General features: G+C 40.2%; 1 protein-coding gene across 6 annotated transcripts in view; it reads left to right on the top strand.

Moving 5' to 3' along the window:
• The window catches only part of tpd52 (tumor protein D52), a 156,548-nt gene that overhangs the window by 14,773 nt on the left and 119,085 nt on the right, over nt 1–22,690 (top strand). For 5 of the 6 annotated variants that reach the window (XR_007956901.1, XR_007956900.1, XR_007956902.1 and 2 more), the window contains exons 2-3: nt 13,717–13,837; nt 14,771–14,886. Coding sequence is in view for 3 of the 6 variants with exons in the window: in XM_052023279.1 (XP_051879239.1) it covers nt 13,717–13,837; nt 14,771–14,886 (237 nt within the window). In the remaining 3 variants the exon portion in view is untranslated. The remainder of the gene's footprint in view (nt 1–13,716; nt 13,838–14,770; nt 14,887–22,690) is intronic. The other variant, XM_052023278.1, reaches the window with a different exon arrangement.

Here is a 22,690-nt window from a genome sequence, read left to right as displayed (position 1 = left end):
ACAATGTCCAAGGATACAAATGGTCAGACCCCAGGGATTTATCCACCCTCTCTGCAATTCAAGAGTGCCAACACCTGCCTTCATAATGTCGATTAATGCTTCAGGATATCATTGTTCTATTCCCTGAACACTCTCACTTCCAAATCCTTCTCCACAGTAAATACAGTCGAAGTAGTCACCTAAGACCCCTTGTATTTCCCGTGGCTCCACATACAGATTACTGCACTGATCCTTTTGGGGGGGGGGGGGGGGGAAGGGATGCTATTCTCTCCATAGTTTTCCTTTTTGCTCTTAATATACTTTGAATCTTTTAGGATTCTCCTTTACCTTGTCTGCTAGGGATATATTGTGTCCTCTTTCTTGCCTTCCTAATTTCCTCCTTGATCCGAGCTGCCTATATCTGATGTATACCTCCTTTTATCTGACCAGAGCCTCAATATCCCTCATCATCCAGGGTTTCCCAATTTTGCCAGCTTTGCCCTTCACTCTAACAGAAACATGCTGGCTCTGAACTTTTCCTATCTTACATTTATAAGCCTCCCACCTGCCAGTCATTTGTTTACCTGCTAACAGCCTTTCCCAATCAACTTTTGCAAGTTCTTGCCTAATGCTATCAAACTTGTGGACCAGTCCTACTGTTTTCCATAATTATCTTGAAATTATCTTGAATTGTCTTCACTGGTTCCAAAGTGCTTCCCCAATGACTCATCAGCTACTTGCCCAGCCTCATTTCCCAGGAGGAGGTTGTGTATAGCCCCATCTCTAGTAGGGCCATCTACATAATACTTCAGAAAACTTTCCTGCAAATGCTTAACAAACTTTGCCCCACTTAATCTGTTAGCACTTTGGCAGTCCCAGACAACATTGTGATTTTTTTTTTAACTTCCCTACTATTACAACCCTGTTATTCCAACAAAATTCCATTATTTTCCCAGCATATTCCTACTGTCTATTTGGGGACCTACAGTATAATGCCATCAAAGTTATTCCCCCCTTTTTACAATATTGCATAAGAATTGTTAGGTTGCCTTGATCATTTTACAATTGTGATTAGAGGTATCCATTTATCTACATTTTCAACTTTAATTCTGATTATGTCTGTTGTCAGTAATCCATCTTGGGGGGGGAAAAAAGCATTTTCTTAATACTGCACAATACCACAACATTGCTAACCAATTGATGCAATGTTGCAGGGTGCTTCCAGATGATCCTGGGAAGTGACATCTGAGAAGTTCTGCTCCATAATATAATGTATCATGCCATCAATTTTTATGCCTTTGCTGTATACATGCTTTCTCATCTGAGTCATGAATGTCACCCATCAGCCAATTCTTGACATGCCAGGTACACTGGTAGAGGCTTACTGAAGAAGGAATTATGACCATGCTGGACAATAGGCATTGCAATGAAGCACTGCCTGTGACTCCACACCTACATTGATGGAAACCTATGGTTCAGGAAATTGGTGCATGAGGCCAGTGAAACCCACACCCTGGAGAAACCTTCAGTCGGTGCAAAATGTTGCTCACTTTACCTGCTTGTCCCTCTTTGGCAAGAGGGAGAAAGGAACAATGGTTTCTTGTATATAGAGGGCCTCTGACATGTCTTCTCAGCAGCCTACTCCAAAGTGTTTATTTCTCAGCAGCATGGTGGGAGCTGGATTTGTACTTCTCTACCACATTCACTTTTGTAGAACTTACCTCTGAAGATCTTGGGTGAATATGGGCTACTGCTGAGAGTCCATTTCTCACTTGTTCTAACCACCTCCCTCTTCGTTTTCCCTACTCTTGACATGCCCATAATGCTGTGCTCCCCAGAGGAAAAATTGTCAGGTTATTCTCCACCTTGCTTTGGACTAATTTTTAAATGGACTAATTTTTAAATGACCCAAGTATTTCAATAGCACTTCAATACTCAGAATATTGAAAAAGAATGCCTGATTACATTAACAGCAGAAGAAATAATCCATCAATTAAGCAGATTTTTGATTTTTTTCATTTTAGTATTTTTATCCTTTTATGTTGTACTTGGCTATACGAGCTTATGGCATGATGTCAGCTGTGACATAGGTTTAGACATTTCAGTATTGGTGTTCAAATCATTGCACTATTTGGTGTATTAGTTATGTTTGTGCAAATCCTGTATTCATGACTGGTGCATTTAATATTTGGCAATGCAAAGACACTTCTGAATGATAAAAGACTGGTTCCTAATTTTGACTCCTATTTTAATCAGCAGAACATGATTAGATTAAAATGAGCAAACTGTTGTTATTGCAGTTAATTTTGTTTCTATCCAGAAGAATTGGTGCCATTGAGGTAAAAAGGAGGGAGTGGGAGCAATTGAGTAAGGATAAATAATTGAAAAAGGTATCAGTGGTTGGCCTATTTCAGCAGTTGGAATCCAGTTTGCCTCTTTGGGAAGTTTCTGTTCACAGTAGGAAAGAGGTGGAGATCAAGTTTATCACAAGGCCTGGTACTAATGTTGTATATTTTTTAATTGTGCTTCTAATTTGGGTGAGACCACACAAGTCAGCCCAGCTATTGCTCATGAACCCATTTAGAACTCTTAATAAAAAAATCCACATAACAGGCTCTTGATGGTCTTTGTCTCATTCACCCTGCAGTATCTCATCGCTTCAACTTTAATCTTACCATAACTAATGTTTGGGCAAAATTTACTTGCTATTGGATTGTAAAGCAGTTAATAATTTTTAACTTTGGTGCAAAAATATAAATGAGGGATGTAAGTTTAGTACACCACTTGCTTATTTTTAAAGTGTCAATACCAGGTGACACTACATGGTTCTGCAGCAACTTTTAGTGTCAATATTCATTAGAAATGTATCAGAGTATTAAATATTGATTAGATGTATTTGAAAAATAGAACCTGCCCTTAATCCTGACTTTTAAAAATATAAATTGCAATTTCCTTTTCACTTGTCTTTCTTTGTTAACTTTTATGGCCAATTTCATATTTTAGTCTGAGTTTCCAAGAAACCAACTAATTAAAATTAATTTAGAGCACTACAGCACAAAAACAACCCTTCAGTCCATCTAGTCCATGCTGACCTGATCTTCTGTCTCATCTACCCAGACCACATCCCTCCAAACCCCTCCCATCCATGTACTTATCCAAACTTAAATGTGACAATTGAACCCATATCTACCACTTCTGCTGGCAGCTTGTTCCACAGTTGCACCACCCTCTGAAGAAGTTTCCCCTCAGGTTCCCCTTGTATATTTCACCTTTCCCCCTGAACCTATGTCCTCTGTTCTAGTCTCACTCAACCTTTGGTGGGGTGGGGGGGGGAGGAGAAAGAAAGAGCCTGCATGCATTCACCCTATTTACACCCCTCAATTTTGTGTACCTTTAAGATCTCCTCTCATTCTCCTGTACTCCAGGGAATAAAGTCCTAACCTATTCAACCTTTCCCTATAACTCAGGTCCTCAAGTCCCAACAACATCCTTGTAAAAAATTTTTTGCACTCTTTCAAGGTTAGATATTTTTCCTGGAGGTAGGTGACCAGAACTGCACACAATACTCTAAATTCAGCCTCACCAATGCCTTATACAACTTCAACATAACATAACATTCCAACTCCTGTACTCAATGCCCTGATTCATGAAGGCTAAAGTGCCAAAAGCTCTTACAACTCTATCTACCTTTGACACCACTTTCAAGGAACTATGTATCTTATTTTCCCAGGTGCCTTTGTTCTATTGCACAACTCCTCAGAGCCCTACCATTCACTGAGCAAGTCTTACCCTAGTTTGTCCTTCCAAAGTGCAACACCTTACATATCTGCAGTAAATTCCAGCAGCTATTTTTCAGCCCATTTTCCCAGCTGGTCAAAATCATACAGCAAACTTTGATAGCCTTCCATGCTGTCCACTACACCCCTGTTCTTGGTGTCATCTGCAAATTTGCTGATCAAATTCACCACACAGTACTCCAGGTGCAGCCTCACCAATACCCTGTACAGTTGCAACATTACCTCCCTGCTCTTAAGTTCAATCCTTCTAGCAATGGAGGCCAATGTTCCATTTGCCTTGATAACCTTTTGCACCTGCAAATTAACCTTTTGCAATTCATGCACAAGCACTCCCAAGTCCCTCTGCACAACAGCATGCTGCAATCTTTCACCATGTAAATAATCTGGTCTTCTATTTTTCCTTCCAAAGTGGATGACCTCAGATTTACTGACATTACACTCCATCTGCCAGACTCTTGCCCACTCACTTAACCTATCTACATCTCTCAGCAGACTCTCTCCATATCCTCTACACAATTTGCTTTTCCACTCAATTTAGTGTCATTAGCAAACTTAGATACATTAATAATTTGGAAGAGGGGACAGTGTAATGTATCTCAAACAGTTGCAGGCCCAGCACCAACCCCTGCAGCACCTTGCTCACCACTGATTGCCAACCAGAGAAACTGCCATTTATCTCTACCTTCTGTTGGATAACCAATCCTCTATCCATGTTAATAGGTTACCATGCATCCTTACGGATAAGTCTTATGCAGCACCTTATCGAATGCCTTCTGGAAATCCAAGTATACAACAACCACCTGTTCCCCTCTATCCACTGCTCTCATTATATCGTCAAAGAGCTCCAGTAAGTTTGTCAAACAGGACCTACCCTTCCTGAATCCATGCTGTGTCTGCCTAATGAACCACTTCTATCCAGATGTCTCACTATTTCTTCCCTAATGATACCTTCAAGCATTTTCCCCAACTACAGATGTTAAACTAACTGGCCTATAGTTAGCTGCCTTTTTGCCTACATCCTTGTTTAAACAGTGGCATGACATTCGCTGTCTTGTAATCTGCTGAGACCTGTCCAGAGGGTTTTGGTAAATTATCACACATGCCTCGACTATAATTTCTGCCATTTCTTTCAGTGCCATGGGATGCATCCCATCAGGACCAAGGGACTTTTAGGCCCATTAAATTGCTCATCACTACCTCTTTAACAGCTATTGTATTGAGGTTCGCCTTCCATTGCATCCATAAAATCTCTTTTTGGCATGTTAGACACGTCCTCCACTGTGTAGACTGACACACAACTGTTGTTCAAGGCCTCAGCCATTTCCACATTACCCAATATTAATTCCCCCTTCATCTTCCATGGGACCCATGTTCACTTTAGCCACCCTTTTCTGCTTTATATAATTATAAAAACTTCTGTTTTTATGAAAGTAAACTAGCACAAAATAATCCATCTTCCCTTTCCTTATTGCTTGCTTTGTGGTTCTCTTGTTTAAAGTTTTCCCAATCTTCCAGTTTCCCAGTACTCTTGGCAACTTTGTATGCATGAGCTTTTAGCTTGATGCTGCCTTTTATTTCCTTTTTATTTCCTGGCTCTCCCACCCTTGCTGTCCTTGCTTTTAACTGGAATATACTTTTGTTGAGCACTGAAAAATCTTAAGTCTTCCACAGTTCCTCAACTGTCCCACCATATAGCCTGTGTTCCCAGTCTACACTAGCCAACTCCTCCTTCATCTTGTTGTAGTCTCCCTTGTTTAGGCATACACTCTCCATTTGTATGAGAAATTCAATCATACTGTGATCACTCTTTCCAAGAGGATCCCTAACTACAAGATAATTAATTTTATCTCTCATTACACAGGACCAGATCTAAAATAGCAGTTTCCCTTGTAGGGAAACTAACATGCTGTCCAAGAAAGCTATCACAGATGCATTCCATGAAGTCCTCCTCAAGACTGCCTCAACCAACTTGATTCACCCAATTTATGTGGAAGTTAAAGTCCCCCTATGACAACTGCTGTTCCATTCTTGCATGCATCAAATATGTTTATTGCCTGTACCACAGTAATGTTATTATTTGGAGGCTTTTGACAACTTGGAAGTGATTTTTTTTTTTCTTTCTCCCCCTTTTTACTGTTCCTAATCTTCACCCAGATGGACTCAACATTGTTAATTAACAATATGCAAGTGTGTCTCTTCATGGGTCCTGTTAGCTGAAACTGAACACAAAGTCCCAAGACTCACTGCTCTTGAAATCTCCCACCTCTCACTCCAAGTCCTGGCTTCTGCTTGCTGAAACTGAACTGAGCCTAATTGATAGCCATGACAACTTTTTTTATTTGTACTTTATTTTAATAAAAGGAATTTCGGTAAGAGCCTACCAGCAAAATTGATGAAATCACATTCTCGGGTGATTGGGTTGGCTATCATGTTGAAGACACACAATCTCGGCATGCTGATAATTGGTAAATGGTATGATGCTTGCCATGGAGTCAGCCTGCTAAACTCATTTGGGAGTTTGGTAGGCCCACTGATGTGTGTGTTATGTAGAAAGTGGAGGGAAATCGTGTCCTTCTGTTCCATCATGTTTGCTGAAATGGCAGGAAGAAAAGCTGTTCATAGGAAGGAGCGTCCCAGCATGTCTTGGACAAAATGGGGATTTATAGTGACTTTTTTCCAGACTGGAGGAAACTGTGTGCATTGGTGTTTCCCCAGAATTCTGTCAAGAGAGCTGCTTTTTGCATTCCTGCTTGGGTATATCATTTGTAATTCAGAAATGCAGTAAAACTTGATGGTGACAGACTGCAGAGGTGCATAGGCTGATGAAATGGATAGATATAATGGAAATAAGTCTGGTGTGAATAGTTCAGAAGGATAAGGAAAAGTGATTTTAAAAATGTGCCACTTAGTTCATAAGAAGTGCAGGGACAGAGACCAAAGTATGTGTGCAATGTTTTTAAGGTGAAAAGCTGTTAAATTGGTATCTGGGATCCATCCTTGTTTTTATCCCTCACCAAAGCAATGATGTTTCGTAGCAAATTTTGGGTATCCTGCTTTTGAGGACTGATGTGGAAGCCAGAGGGTGCAGGGGGAGATTTTACTTGTGGTACCAGGAATGAGGGACTTGGACTGAGAAATTGGTAGCTCCCCTTTAGAGTAGAAAAGGCTAACAGATCTGATAGAAGGGCACTAAGTAATGAACTATTTTGATAAAGTAATTTGGAGAAAGGATTCCAACACCAGTTGGATCAGTAACCAGAGGATGTCAATTGCCATGAAATCCACAATTTTCCTTGCATTTTATGATAGCAATATTTAAGAAGAATCAGACGTGGACAGACAGGGAACGGGGGAATATAGACCATATGCAGGCAGACGGAATTGGTTTAATTGGCATCCTGGTTGGTGCAGGTATGGTGGATCTAAAGACACAAAAAATTCTGCAGATGCTGGAATCTGGAGCAATACACAAAATGTGCTGGAGGAACTCGGGTCAGGCAGCATCCATGGAGGGAAATAAACGGTTGACGTTTCGGGCCAAGACCCTTCTTCAGGACTGGAAAGGAAGAGGGCAGAAGCCAGAATGAGGTTGGATGAGGGGGAGAAGCATGTGCAGGCAGGGGATAGGTGAGTTCAGGTGATGGGTGAGTCCAGGTGAGAGGGGGATGGTAGGTGGGGAGGGGCAGAAGATGTAATAAGCTGAGAGTTGATAGGTAGAAGAGGCAAAGGGCTGAAGCAGGGGGAATCTGGTAGGAAAGCGCAGTGGACCATGGAATAAAGGATAGGTGAGAGGAGATGGGTAGGTCATCAAGGTGGGGGAAGGGAGCCACAGAAATAAGGGAAGACAAAGGAGTGGGGGGGCGGGGAAGAGAAAAAAAGGGGCGGAGTTACTGGAAGTTAGAGAATTGACTTTGAGGTCATCAGGTTGGAGACTGCCAAGGTGGAATGAGGTGTTGTTCCTCCAACCTGTGCCTGGCCTCAATGTGGCAGTAGAGGAGGCCATGGATTGACACGTCAGTATGGGAATGGGATGTGGAATTGAAGTGTGTGCCACCAGGTGACCTAAGGGCCTGTTCCTGAATTGCACTATATTGTTTTATACTCCGTGCATAATTTCTGAAACCTAAACAAACTATAGAACACTGAATTTAATGCCAATTATTGAGAAAGTTGTTATAATCCTGTTTGGACAGATTTGAGCACCAGTAAAAATGGAAGATGGAAAAATTTATTGTAATTTTGTGTTTTTCTTTTAAGGTCAATAAGGTGAGTGGTTGAGGAGATGAAAGAATATTAAAACTTGATTTGTAAAGGTTTCCTGATGTATGAAATAACTTGAAAGCTCCATTGAATTCTTTGGTACAGACAGGTGAATGGAAGATGGCAGAAGCTTGGATCACAGGAAAGTTATGATTGGCTTTCATAACTTGTCTTTAAGAATTTGGTGTTATAATTTGAGGCCGAGGATAAATTCTGCAAAGCACCGGTGAAAGATGTTGTGAGAGGGCCAGGTTTGCAATCCAATCTACTTCAAAGGACCATTGGGGAGCTTGTTTTTATCTCTTCTGTACATAACCAGTTAATGATTTTTACTTGTGTTTAAAGAGACTTGTCCCACGTCATTTGTTTTTGCTGAGTCCCTCACTGCCCCAGGACAGATGAAGGGAGTTGATTCTTACCTTCAGCTCCAACCTTCACAATGTTCCTCCTGACCTCCACAGTTCTCTCGATGACATTACAGGCTGCTTGTTTTGTGTTGGGACTGCCAGGAACTAAAGGCCTAAGTGAAGCTATCTAGCATGGTGAGCAGCCAGACAGAAGCATGTATGACTTTGCTCCTTCAATAGCTTCTGCAAGTCGATCTGATGCTTGTACAGAGGTTAGCTTATCAAATTCAAAGCGTCTTGTTTTGAGAACTTAATGGTCTTATGCACATGTAATTTCTATACTGCCATTTAAAATTAAGCAGACTTCAATTGCAACCTGTCTGATTTGACAGAATGGAGATCATAAAACTGTTTTGAAAACTGATAGCAAACTGATGAACAAATATCTAACATCTCAATGAGTGAATGGAAACCATGGTCTTTTGCACAAATGTAAAACTGCAAGTTTTCTGGAATGGTCATGAGGAGATCTGAAATTCAAGTTGCTGATGTCCTTCTATGCTTTGGGCAGAGTGCTTGGTGTATGCATACTGCAGTCATTCTGTTTGTTAACTTTAAACTATTTAAGGCATTCCTCCTCAGTCTGGAAAGCTTGCATATCTTGTTCTTGACCTACATGTGTGGGGAATACATAGCGGCAGCAAGTTTATATTTGCCATTCAGTAGTTCATGATAGATCCCCTCTGCCCCCTTGGATGTTACTATCTTGCATAAGATCTCAACATTTATGATACATTCAAAGTCTCGAGTGAAAGTGGTGATGATGCAAAGGATGGCCGTAAATTGCAGAAAAAATATTGATCAGCTTGAGTAATCAATATTTGGGTAAGTTGTGCAGAGCAGTGAGAAATGGAATTATGTATGAGGTGATGCATTTTAAGAGTCTTAACAAGGGTAGGATATCATGATTGGTAGAACCCCAAAGAGTGGTGAGGAATAGAGGGACCTTCTATACAAGTCAGTAGCCATGGGTAGTTAAGTGAAGGTGGTGTATGGTATATAAGATCATGATACAACTTTTGGTTAGGCCACAGCTGGAGTGCTGTGTGCAGAGCTGGTTGCCATACTATAGGAAAGATGTGATTGCGTTGGAGAGGGCCCAGAGGAGGTTTACTAGGATATTGCCTGGAGTGGAATGTTTGTTATGAAGTGAAGTGAGACTGGATGGCTTTTTTTTAAAGTTCCTTTCCAGAGGGACAGACTCATGGGGTGGGGAAATGCAAGGCCCAACAAGCTGGTGGAGACAAATGCTCAACATTTACGAAGTATCTGGATAAGCAAAGCACTTGAAAAGCCAAGCCAAGGAAGGCTGTGGACCTAGAACTGGTAAATACTATTAGTATGGATGGGTGCATGATGGTAAGGATAGACATGGTGAGCTAAAGGGCCTGTTTCTGTGCTGTATGACTATACAGTACATGACTATAAGTTGTAGAACTGTTACTGAAGAGGTTCTGTGCTTAAATTTTTCTTTTTCTCTCTCACCCCTATGCCCCCTACCCAAGTGATACTCTTCCAGATCAATTTGTGCTGATGAGTTTTGGGAGGTTTGCCAAGTTTTGTGAATAGAAATTATTCTACAGGCCCCATTTTATCATGTGACCAGTGCGGTTGTCCTGACCATATTAAACTTGTGATTGGACAAAGGTGGTTGTAGGCACTCTAGCCTTTGAACACTGTGCTCTGGAGAAAGAATGGCAGAGGTTGACCTGTGATTGTAGATTCCAGACTAGTGGGATAGGTTCAAGAATAGGGAGAATTGATTTTATTCCCTGCAGTCCCTGCTTCTCTTGGCTTTTGCTACAATCTATATCTGCATCCCTTCATCTCAAAGCGTTACTTTTCTTTTTAAATGCTTACCTGTATCATCCTTCAAGGTTTAGTTGATTCAAGGTATTGTAGTAGTTTCCTCTTTATGTTGATTTACACTCCCACTACCTGTTCTTTGAAAGGTTCTATTATTTGCTTGTTTCAGTGTAATGTATTTTGCGGGATTTGAAATCAAAGCAAAGAACTGTGGTGTCTGTGACTGTGCTTTAAGGATCCTGTCGTGTGTGCACTTATCATTAAGGCTCTCTTATTGCTACTTTCCAGCTTTCTGAGCTTTACTCGATGCATTTTAATCTTTTCCCCATTCTAACTACTCTATTTTTAATGCCTTTCTGCTTTTTTTCATTGTTAAAGCACTTGTTTCTTTTTGGCATGCAAGTATATTGTGTATATCTTGTAGTATAGACAACGTGTCAAGAAACCCTTTTCTGACACCAAGAATGTGCAATGCATTTTGATCCAGGAGATCAGATCATGAAGTTTTTAAGTGAGGTACATGTACTCAGCAAGTAACAACATTGAAAGATATGGAGGAAAAGCAAAATATGAAATGGGATTAACCAGCTCCAGAGGTGACATAATGGTTTACTTTGGTTTCTATTGCTGGTATATGATTGCATTATTTTATTTGACCTACTTGGCAGATTTGAGAGTTTTTTTTGCTGATTTTAATTTGTCATGCTAGCCCATTTATTGGACATTGTTCATAAAAGCAGCTTCTGAGCACTTAGCAAACACTACTAATGCTGTCTGGGGAAAGTAATTAAGGGTTTAATTTGTGAGGAAGTTTTACTAAGGCTTGGGAACAAAATGAGTGGTTTTGACTGATCCATATAAATCCATGTGACTGTTTTTCCTGACAAATTATTTGTGGAAATCCAATTATACCCATAAATTTGATTTTGTAAGCATAAAAGTACTGTCCGTTCCTTCTCCCTGGATTACCGTTCTTGGAATAAATCAGTTGTGCATGCTTGAGGTTTGGCTCTGCCAAACTACATTGTGTTGCGTGTGTCTCCTGAAACTTGAGTTGAATTATGAAAATGTTTTTAAATTATTGGAGTATAATGGGGAATTGTATTTATGAATAAATATGCAACATTGGAGTTGGTATATGCAGTAGCAGCTTTGAGCATTTTAACTGAACTTTTTTCATTATATAACACCTTCCTCATCTGCAGCAAATTCCAAATCCTTTGACAGCAAATGCAGTGGAGTTCCTCTCCTACTGAAGGATATACAGCAGTCATTTCGCTTACTGTAAACTTTATTGGTAATATAATAATGACCAAGTAATATCAAGTGTTTGACTGAGTTTTAAATATTAGTCAGGATGCCAGGATAACTCTCCTGAAAATCAAGAGCTTCAGATTCTGGAAGCTGAAATGAAAACCAACAAATTGCTGGAAATACTTGGCAGGCAGCACCAATGGAAAAAGAAACTTAACTTAGAAAATCCTTCATCTCATGCTCTTCCTCAAAGTAGAGCAATGGGATCTTTTGCATTCAACAGAGAACAAATAGGTCATTGGTATAAAATTTCAAGATTGAATTGGAAGCAGTGTATCACTCCTTCAATGCTGCACTGGAGAGTTGGCTCAAGTTTCTGGACTGGGGTTTGAACCTAGTACCTTGCAAATTGGGTGAGTGCTATGAGCTGTGGTAGATATCTGACCTTCATGTATTTGAAATTAAACAAAGGAAAAATTGTGCTGCCAGTTGCAATTGTCACATTCTGGAAATTTGACCAGGTACTTCTGGACGTTAGTTGCACTTGAGCACCTGATGCTATTTCCACATCAGATGCACATCTTCTGTCATTATGGAGCAGCTACGTTTTCACATGTACTCCATGCTTTGGGTCTTGATACCACACAAGTTTAGTGTGATGTGCCATCCAACAATATAGTAATATACCCTAATTTCATGTGCTGCCCCTTGCTATACATGCAAAAGCATGAAATTAGCTGTCCATGAATGTTAATGACACTGGGGGTGGGTGAAGTCAGACAAGGGTTTAATGATAGGAGACTTGATAGGGGGATAAACAGGAGATTCTGTGGCCACAAATGGGACTCCAGGATTGTGTTGCCTCCCTGGTGCAAGAGTCAAGGATGTCTCTGCATGGCTACAGAATGTTCTCAAAGGGGAGGGTGAACTTCCAGAAGTCATTGAGTACCTTGGCATGGATGACTTGGGTAGAAAAAGGATGAGGTCCTGTGGAGTGATTATGGAGAGTTAGTCAAAAGGTTAAAAAGCAGGACTTGAGGGTGGTAATTTCTGGATTACTCCCAGTGCCATGTGCTAGTGAAGGCAGAAATACGATAGGCCAGATGAATGTGTAGCTGAAGAGTTAGTGTATGGGGCAGGGATTCAGATTTTTAGACCATTGGAATCTCTTCATGGACAAGAGTGACAAGGGGATGGGTTACAGCTGAATTGGAAGGGTACTAATATCCTGATGGACAGATTTGCCAGTGCTACTAGGAAGGGTTTAAACTAAATTGGTAGGGGGTACAATCTAAAGTAGTAGTGAAGCAGATGAGAGGTTGGAAGTGATGCAGAAATCATCAACAGCCTTCAGTAGACTAGACAGGCAGGGGCATGGCAGGGAGTGAGGAAAGACTGGATTAAATTGAATTTATTTCAATGCAAGAGGTTTGACAGGTAAGGTGGATGAACTTGAAGTATGGATAGATCATGGGACTGGTATATTATAGCCATTACAGATATTAACTTCTTGAAACAGTTCCCTTTTTCCATCCAAACTACCACTAAATCCCATTACAACAATGTTTAACACGTTCAAGCCAACTACTCTCAATTTTGAGTTATCTAATTTTATTCCATTATAATACCAGTATGGAGTATTTGGGCCAAATGTATTCTGAGCTAGCAGCCTATTCTATGTACATTTTCTCAAATCTCTCTGAAGATTGATCAGAGTAGTGCTTGACAAGAAGTTTATTTCATAAGCTACTTTATTACAGTGAGCTTTCTAGCTGAATGTGATGAGCATCTAAACATCTATTAGAATTTTGTTTTTAGTATTAGATAAGCATCTACTTCCCTACTTGTGAGCCATTTTTAACATGCAAGCACAAAATTTAGGGCAAAGATTCTTCCCTTGCTGGCTTTTTGTCTGATTTTAATGGTAATTATTAGGTCCCTCAATCTTCAAAGAAGTATTTCCAATATTAAGGTGCAAAGTATCTACGGATCCCTGAGAATTTTTCATCTTGCATTATAATTGCAATTCAGCTCCTTGCCAATCCACTGTTCATCAAGGGCTTAAGAACCATTTGCTTGAAAACATTTCAAAATAACATATCCAAGATTCCTTCCCCTCCCCATTGGTGAAGTTGGCTGGGAAAAGGTCCAGTAATCTTGAACTATGATAACATTCCACGTCTTTAGTCCAATCTAATTATTTATGTCTTAAGTTTAGAGTAGTTATGGAAAGGGACAAGGAACAAGCAAAGGTGAAGATATTCAACTGGAAGGCTAATTTCAGTGAGCTGAAAAGGGATCTGGCCCAGGTGGATTGGAAACGCAGATTGGCAGGTAAAAGTAAACTAACAATGAGAAGCTTTAAGAGGGCAGAATTGGGCGACCCCCTTCAATAAGGGGCTGTAGAAGGAACTCGAGTTCTATGGATGTTTAAAGATGGAGATTGAAATTAAACTGTTTTGTAATACAGTTAGCAGAATGCAGATTGTAGAAAAGAGTGGAAAAGGGCCAAAAAAATTTGGAGAAGACTTGGCAGTGCCGTAAAAGAACCCTAAGGCACATAACAGAGGATGGAACTCTTTAGGAACCCAAAATGTCTTGTGGAGTGAGCAGCCATGTCTGACATACTAAATAACTACTTTACCAAGCAAGAGGATATTGACAAATTAGATGATAGAAAAATTGGATGGGATAAAAATAGGTGGAGATAAATGTTCTATTTTTAGCTTACTGTAACCCTTTATCTAGCCTGGATGGCATTGACCTTGGGTCACTGAGGGAAGTGTGCAAGACCAAAAATCTAGCTGTAATCTTGCATCTGCTTGCATATGAGAATGGTGTTAAATTGCTGGGTGATTGTAATTATGCATTCTTCAGAGGAGCAGGGATAAGTCTTTTGACGTGATTTCTCAAAGTTTCCTTGTAACAAATGTTGAGCTGAAATTTATTATTGTGGTACTGTGTTAGTACTGGTTTTTTTTGCAGGAGTGACTTGCACAAAATTTATTTTCAGCTACTTGCAACTTATCCATATAAAGATTAGTATTTGTAAATTTAATTGTGTATTTCTAGGTAAACTGCAGCTTTTGGGAAACATTAAAAATCAATATTTAAAAAAAAATGTCATGGTTGTGGTGTAATTTTTTAAAAATGTAGATGTTTTGAGCAAGCTATTTAAAAATAAACCTACAAGACAAAGGTAAATGGATACAAAAGTGGCCAGGGAATAATAGCTAAAATTATATTTCCTGTTCTTTTGTTTTGCAGGTCTGCTGCAAAGTGATCCAGCACCTGAAGTAGGGGAAGATGCAGCTGCAACTGCTGACCTAGAAGGTGGAATGACGGACGAAGATAGAGAAGAACTTACCAATGAACTTGCTAAGGTAAAGAATGGCCAGATTAAGAACTGGCAGACTTGTATAAGAATGTTTTCTCAAGTGATTGGAAGATTGAGATCAGAGGGATTCTTTCAAGTAACTTGCCTGTCTGCAAATTCTGGAAATACATATTCCTTGTCACGAGTGACCTTGAATCTGTGTAGTCCAATAAACATGAAGCTCGCAAAAAGATCAGTGAATCTGTCATGTATGGTACTCAATTACTTAAGGTAGGGTGAGTAGGTGGGTGGATGAGAAAAGCTTTCCCCCTCTTATCTTTCTGCTATTTGCTTTTAAATTGGTGCACTCTGATTTCTGGTCCCTCTGCCAAGGGAAGTGGGTTTTAGGCTCTTAACTTTGTACACTTTGGTTAAGTCTCCCTTCAGCCTCCTTTACTGCAATACCAGCCTATCCAATCTTTCTTCATTAGCAAAGATTTTACAGTTGAGCTGAAGTTTAACCAGTGTTGCATGCAGTCCTGACAGAACTCCTGCTCTGACGTAGTGTTCTTCAGATATATTTTAAAAAAATGTATTGGCCTGTCTGCTGTGTTCAAGGATCTCTGGGCATTTGCAATAAGGTCTCTGTACTTCCACATGTCGTCATTTACACATTTGTTTTGCATTTCCATGCCTTGTACCTCCCCCAAATATATTACCCTGCACTTCTCAGGATTATTATTCTTCTGTCCAGATGGCCAGACCACCTGTATCTATTGGCACTCTAAACCTTGCCTCCTTATAACCACATGAATAGTTTTTATATCATTATACATTTAGATGCAATTTGACTCTTTCTTGCATCTCATGAGCTTCTATTTTTTTGACCAAGCTGCCATGTGGGGCCTTGCTGAAATATATTTCAGCTGCCCCAAACGCACTGCCACCCTCAATACTTTCTACTTCCTCCAAAATAATTCATTGAAGTTAGAATTGACTTTCATTTAACAGATCTGTGCTGACTGTCCTTGATTAATCTGTTCCTTTCTAAATGAAGGTTTATACTCTGCATTGATTTCAATAATTTGCCCAACACTGAATTTGTCCTTGTATTGATCAGTTGATCCCTTGTCTTTTTTTCTAAATAATTAGAAGTCATCCAATCCTCTACTATCACACCTGTAACCAAGGAGAATTGAAAAATTGTAGTTGGAGCTTCTGCAATTTCCTCACCCCTTTTAATGCTTGGGGGTATATACTTAATCTGGGGCTAGCAATTTATTCGGTTAGTGACCTGTAAATTATTATGGTATATGAATCTTTATTAAAACTAGATGTCGATGTGTGTCCACTTGATAATGTGATTTTAATTTGAATGCTTTTTAAGCAAATGCTGTATTTCACACCTGAAATAAAAGCACTTGTTTATTTTGTTGCTCACTTTGGAAGAATGAAAATGTAAGTGCTCTGATTAGTAAGCTTGCAGATGACATGAAAATTGGTGGGGTTGTGGGTAATCAGAGTTGTACAGCATGGAAGTGGGCCCTTCAGCCCAACTCATCCATGCCAACCAAGGTGCCTTCCTAAATTGGTCCCATTTGCTGGTGTTTGTCCCATATCTCTCAAAACTATTCCTATCCATAAACCTGTTAACATTCTCACCATTGTAATCGTACCTCCCTCTAACACTTTCTAGGGCAGCTCGTTCCATATACCCACCACCCTCTGCGGGGAGAAACCTGCCTCTCGGGAACCTTTACATCTACCTCCGCCCCCCCCCCCCCCACCTTAAACCTATGCTCTCTGGTTTTGGATTCCCCTACCCCAGGGAAAAGACTCTGACCATTTGTCTTGTCTGTGGCTCTCCTGACTTTTATAAACTTCCTATGAGGTCACCCCTCTGCTGCCTTCGCTCAAGGGAGGATAGTCCCAGTCTTTCCTGTAACTCAAGCCCTCCAGTCCCGACAACATCCTTGTGAATCTTTTCTGCACCCTTTTCTAGCTTAATCACATCCGTCCTATGGTATGGCGACCAGAACTGCATGCAATATTCTGGGTGTGGTCTCTCCAATGTTCTATACAGCTTGTAGCCTGACATTCCAGAGGCCACCATGTCACACAGTAGCCTACCTGCTCCAGACCATCTAATTTGGTATTTCCAATGTTCAGTTGCAATGTTTGAACTTCCATGAATTAGATTAAACTGATGTAGTTTACAAGCATTTATTAATGGAAAATTTGAAAAGTTGAAAATTTGGGTGGAAAAATGGCAGACAGTGTTTAATCCAGACAAATGTGAGATGAGGCATTTGACCTCCCAAAGTATAAGAGGAAAAGTTAACAGTAAATGGCAGGACCCTTAGGAGCATTGATACACAGAGGGATCTTGGTGCAAGCCCATAGCTCCCTGAAAGTGGCAACACAAGTGGATATGGTGGTAAAGAAGGTGTAGGGTATGCTTGCCTTTGGGGCATTGAATGTAAAAGTCAAGAAGTTGTGTTGCAGCTGTATAAAACTTTACTCCAAAAATGGCCTGACTGTCATGTGTTCTAGTTGCCACACTGAAGGAGGTGGAGGTTTTGAAGAGAGTGTAGAAGAGGTTCTCCTGGTTTGGAGTGTACATACACAGCACAGGAACAGGCCCTTCTGCCCACACGGTCTATGCCGAACATGTTGCTGAATATTTAAACTAATTCTCTTCTGCCTGTATGTGATCCCTCCATTCCCTGCACACTCGTTTGTCTACCTAACAGCCTCTTAAGTGCCACTAATGTATCTGCTTTCACCCCTCCCTCCCCCACACCCACCATTTTGTTAGGGTACTGTCAGTGAGCTATGGACTTGGACCCCACCATCCCTCTATACAACAGCATTAAGGGTCCTACCATTAACTGTATACTTTCTCCTGACATTAGACCTCCCAAAGTGCAACACCTCATTTACTGTGAGTAAACTCCTGCCATTTCTCCACCCAGACCTGTAACTGATCTATATTCTGCTGTATAGTTTGACAGCCCTCTACACTGTCCTCAATTCAACCAATCTTTGTGTTGTCTGCAAACTTCCTACCCCACCCATCTACATTTTCATCGAAGTCATTAATCTATATCACAAACAGAGGCCCCAGCACCGATCCCTGTGGAACACCACTGGTCAGGGATCTCCAGTGAAACTAACACTCTTCCAATGCTACCCTCTGTCTTCTATGGGCAAGCCAATTCTGAATCCAAACTACCAAGCAACTGTGGATCCCATGCATCTTCACCTTCTGGATCAGCCTACCATGAAGGTCCTTGTGAAATCTTAAAATCCATGTATACAACATCCACTGCTGTACCCTCCTCTTTGTCACCTCCTCAAAAAAAGCTCAGTCAAGTTTGTAAGACATGATCTGCACTATACAAAGCTATGCTGACTGTCCCTAATGTTTTTCTAAATGCATGTAAATTGCAACACTAAGAATCCTCTCCAATAGCTTCCTGACCACTGAGCGGCTCACCAGCCTATAATTTCCTGGATTTTTCCTATTTCCCTTCTTGAACAAAGGAACAACGCTTGCTACTCTCTGGTTCTCCAGGACCTCACCCCTTCAGCAGGCCTTTGACAAGGTGCCACACATGAGGCTCTTAAACAAGCATTGTTTTAAATCACATAGGATTCATTGTTTACTGTGAATACTCCTTTTTGAACATTGTTATTTACAAAGGTCAAATTGTAAACTTTTTGATCCAATTTCTGTCACTGTAATTGGCACTGGGCACCTTGGTATTGTCACATCTGAAATATGGAGGAAAAATAACACCCACATTCTGACAGGTGGTGCTCTTGTCCAATTTCCTAGAGGGTGCAACTTAACAGGAAAAGGGTGCAAATACCATGAGCAATTTGATGTATGATTTGCACAAAAACAATGAGCATGAATGTGTCCAATTTCTAGGATTGTGTCCACATTTTGTCTAAATTTGGGATCTGAAACAAATTTGATTTGGAAAATCTGTTAAGAAGCAGATGCTTTGTTTGCTAACTAAATTAAGTGCTGCAGAATATTAGAAGGATAAAAGATGATATGAAACGACAAGTATTCAAAGTTAAGAAACCACATTGGTAGTAAATGTAGGAAATGATTTATTTGCAGCAAATCATGTAAACCGATAAAAACAAGATCAAATAATCTGCCTCTGGATTTGGGTATTGTTTGGCAAATGAGCTGTTTCAGGAGATTTCTTCAGTTCTTTGTCATAAATAAAGACATTTCCTGGACCAAAAACAAGTCTTCAAAGTACAATGGCTTATCAAATGATGAGAAAATGTGTTCTTTTTAAAAAAAAATTCATTATTTTTTTAGAGATCCCATTTTTCAACTGTGCTATCTACGTAACATATGCGTGTCCTAAATCTAGAAATCGTATCTGTGATCACAGAATGATTCCTGGAGCATAGAACACAGAAAAGTACAGTGTAGGAACAGGCCCTTCAGCCCATGATGTCTGTGCTGACCATGGTACCAAATTAAACTAATCCCTTCTGCCTGCACATGATCCATACTCCATTCTCTGCATATTCATGTGTTTGACTAAAAGCCTCTTGAATGCCTCTATCATATTTGCTTCCACTACCACCCCTGGCAGTGTGTTTCAGGCACCTACCACACTGAAACAAAAGAAACCCAAAGAAAGGCCACAAAAAACACTTGCCCCACAAAAAAAAACTTCCCCCTCTCACCTTAAAGCTATGCCCTCTAGTATTCAACATTTCTACCCTGGGAAAAAGAATGGATAGTTTTGAGGCAAACCTGATATCTGTGCATTGGTCTTGATTACAAGAGACAGGCAGCTTATTGTATCGGTTTAGGATTTTGGACTGTTGCACTTTTGACAATTACAATTAACTAGATTATGGGGAAAGGTTGACATGTAACCTTCAATGATTTTTTTTATCCCTTTTTAAAATTATACCCAAAATGATCTGTTCACCAGCAATGTTCAAGGCAGGCCAAATTTCATTTTATTTATTCATGGAATCTGAGCATTGCTGGCAAAGCTGGCACTTATTACTCATCTCAAATTGCCCATGAGAATGTGGTGGAGAGTTGCCTACTTGAGCCATTGCAGTCTTCTGGATGAAGGAGTTCCCACAGTGCTATAGATAGGGAATTCCAGAATTATGGACACAGTGAGTGGTAAATACTGCAGCCATTGTGTATCAGTGGGGGGGCGGGGGGGGGGTGCAAACTAATGTTTTGGGTGGTAAATAGGTACCCTTCAAACAAGCTGCATTGTCCTGAATGTCAATTAGTTTAGGGGTTGTTGAAATTGCATTCATCCAGGCAAATGGAGAGTGTTCGATCATGCTCCTGATTTGTTTTGTAGGCTGTAATTGTTATCAGTAAGGGAAAATAAAACAAGAGTAGCATTCTCCTTCCTGAGGTGCCTGCCATTATAGATCCCAGTATCTGGCATTTTGGTTCATTGCCAATAAGTGGCTGAGTGCACTGGATATAGTTGGCTATAGGTTGTGACATTGTACCACCAATAGCACATTATTTTGGTGCAGCTATGAAGGGGGCTTGGGTGTGTCTCATTTGCAAGCAACAATTTGTGCTATTGAAGAAAAATTGTTACTGGGACAGTGAATAGCTTGGTCAAAACTAGCTTTAAGACTCTCCTTAATCTTAAAGGAGGAAAGTACAGCAAATATTTTGGAAACTAATTCCAAAGCCTAGAGCTTCACCAGCTGCAAGTGCAGCAATTGGGCTTGAGATTGGACTTGAAAGACATTTTAGATTTTGGAGAGCTGCAGTTAGCTTGAAGAGGGGTAAGGCATCGAAGGGACTGGAAAATGAGTAAAAGTGTTTTAAAATCAAGCCTTAATTAGGGCTTTTTGGGATGTCTGTGGATGATTGTCTCTGCTCAATCAAACCTTTCTTCTATTTCCTAACCTGGTTTTGGAAGAAATCAACCATGTGGTGCCACCAAATGAAATGATCTCATCAGTAGTCTGCTTAATTTTCAGTCTGATTTGTGCTAGAACTGTTTTGACTGCTAATCATGTCACATTTCAGAATTTGAGCACAGGCTGATTACAAGAGTTCAGTTGCTTCCCTCAATGTTCTGGCAATATTGTGTCAGGGGAACATTCCTAAGCAAAGATGGAATTCCTCTGATCCTTTTCATCCCACCAGTTTTACCAACAGTGGATTATCCTTTTGGTAATTTCTGCCATCTTGAATGAGATTCTACTGCCAGGTATATTTACCACTCTCCCATTTTGGCATTTTGAGGGGACTTTTTATAACTTCCTGGTTCTTTCATCTCCACCAACCCATTCCCCTTTTCAGTGTTTTACCATGCAACCACAGATGTAATGTGTGCTGTTTGTTCCTTCCCACCATCCATGGGTTTGAACAGTCATTCCAAATGAAATGGCAATTCACTTCTACTTCTAACCTACTGTATTTCATTGGGTGCTCATTTGTGGTGGTTTCTGCTTTGGAGAAATCAGAGTTTGGGTGACCACCTTCCAGAATGCATTATTCATTCTGCACAGGTAGCTTCCAGGTACCTGTTTCTGTCCCACTGTCCACCTTGACCTATTTGACTGGCTCCCTTGCTATTCTATTGAAACCCAGCATAAGCTTGAAGAACAACGTCTCATCTGCCATCTGGGCACACTAGAATTGATGTTGTATTCAACAATTTCAGAAAGCTCTTTTCTGTTTTGTAACATCATTGGCTAGTTCTGCTCCATGGTTATCGATCTGTAACACCAAACTGTTTTTTCCCCTCTCCACATATGCTCCCTGGATTGTTGGATGTTTCTAGCATTCTCCTGATGGTTTCCAGTTTCACCAATAGCTGACTTGCAGTTCAACAGCTTTAACATTTTTGCTCTCTCTCAACTCTGCCTTGCCCTATCAGATATTTCCTTTGCCCTATTAATCTCTCCCCCACCTTTCTGCAACTTCTCTTCTCAGACTGATGAATGATCTTTGACCTGAAATGTTAACTTTTTCTCTTTTCACCAACACTGACCTTACTGAATGTTTCCAGCCATTTTTATATCTGACTTCTAGCATCTGCAATGTTTTGATTTTCAATGGCTTAATTCGAAGCCAGTGCAAAATTCAGGAGAAAATGCCATAGTGAATGAAGTTAAGAGTGAGCAGTTTAAGATTAAATGGATGATTTATAATCAATGCTCACTTTGTTTGACAAGTTATGGCAGAAAATCAACTTGTGCAGCTTGGTTGATAGCATGAAAGTCTGATTGCTAATCCTTTTGCAGTTTGTGGTCACTGGAATTTGCTATTTTGGAAGCTGAGTACAATGTGCATCCACTTCTATGTTGTAAGTTTAATACTAGCAACTGTAGACAAATTCCTTCCTCTGTTTCAAATGAGGTGCATGTAAAGATTTAGGATTTAATCATCAGTTTGCTCAAGGAAATTATTTTTAACCTTTACATGTGAACAATAGTAACTTTAGACTTTGAGTCCTATTGAAAATTGTTGAACTGATGTAACCAGTGTAGATTCCTAGTACTTTGTGTTAGGAATGTTTTGTTGATGTTTGAGATGCTTTGGGGCTTCCCATTTTAAGTACATTTTGGCATGCATGGAGGAATGACTGGCTAAAAACCAAGAGACTTTTTCCATATCACTAGATGTAGCAAGTTGTATGCCAGAGAGTGGTGCTAGAGCCTCAACATTTTGCAATTTATAAAAATGATTTCAATGATGACAGCAAAAGTATAACTGCCGAACTTGTTAATGACTCAGAGGTAAGTAGGAAAGTTTGAACAGTACACGAAGCTACAAAGCGATACAGATGAGCTAAGTGTGTAAGCATCTGACAATTGGCAGTGTAGAGTAG

Source organism: Pristis pectinata, chromosome 9, assembly GCF_009764475.1.
Source record: "Pristis pectinata isolate sPriPec2 chromosome 9, sPriPec2.1.pri, whole genome shotgun sequence".
In the NCBI taxonomy this organism is placed as follows: domain Eukaryota; kingdom Metazoa; phylum Chordata; class Chondrichthyes; order Rhinopristiformes; family Pristidae; genus Pristis; species Pristis pectinata.
The sequence above is the reverse complement of the archived record's forward strand: the minus strand, read 5'-3'. Positions and strand labels throughout refer to the sequence as shown.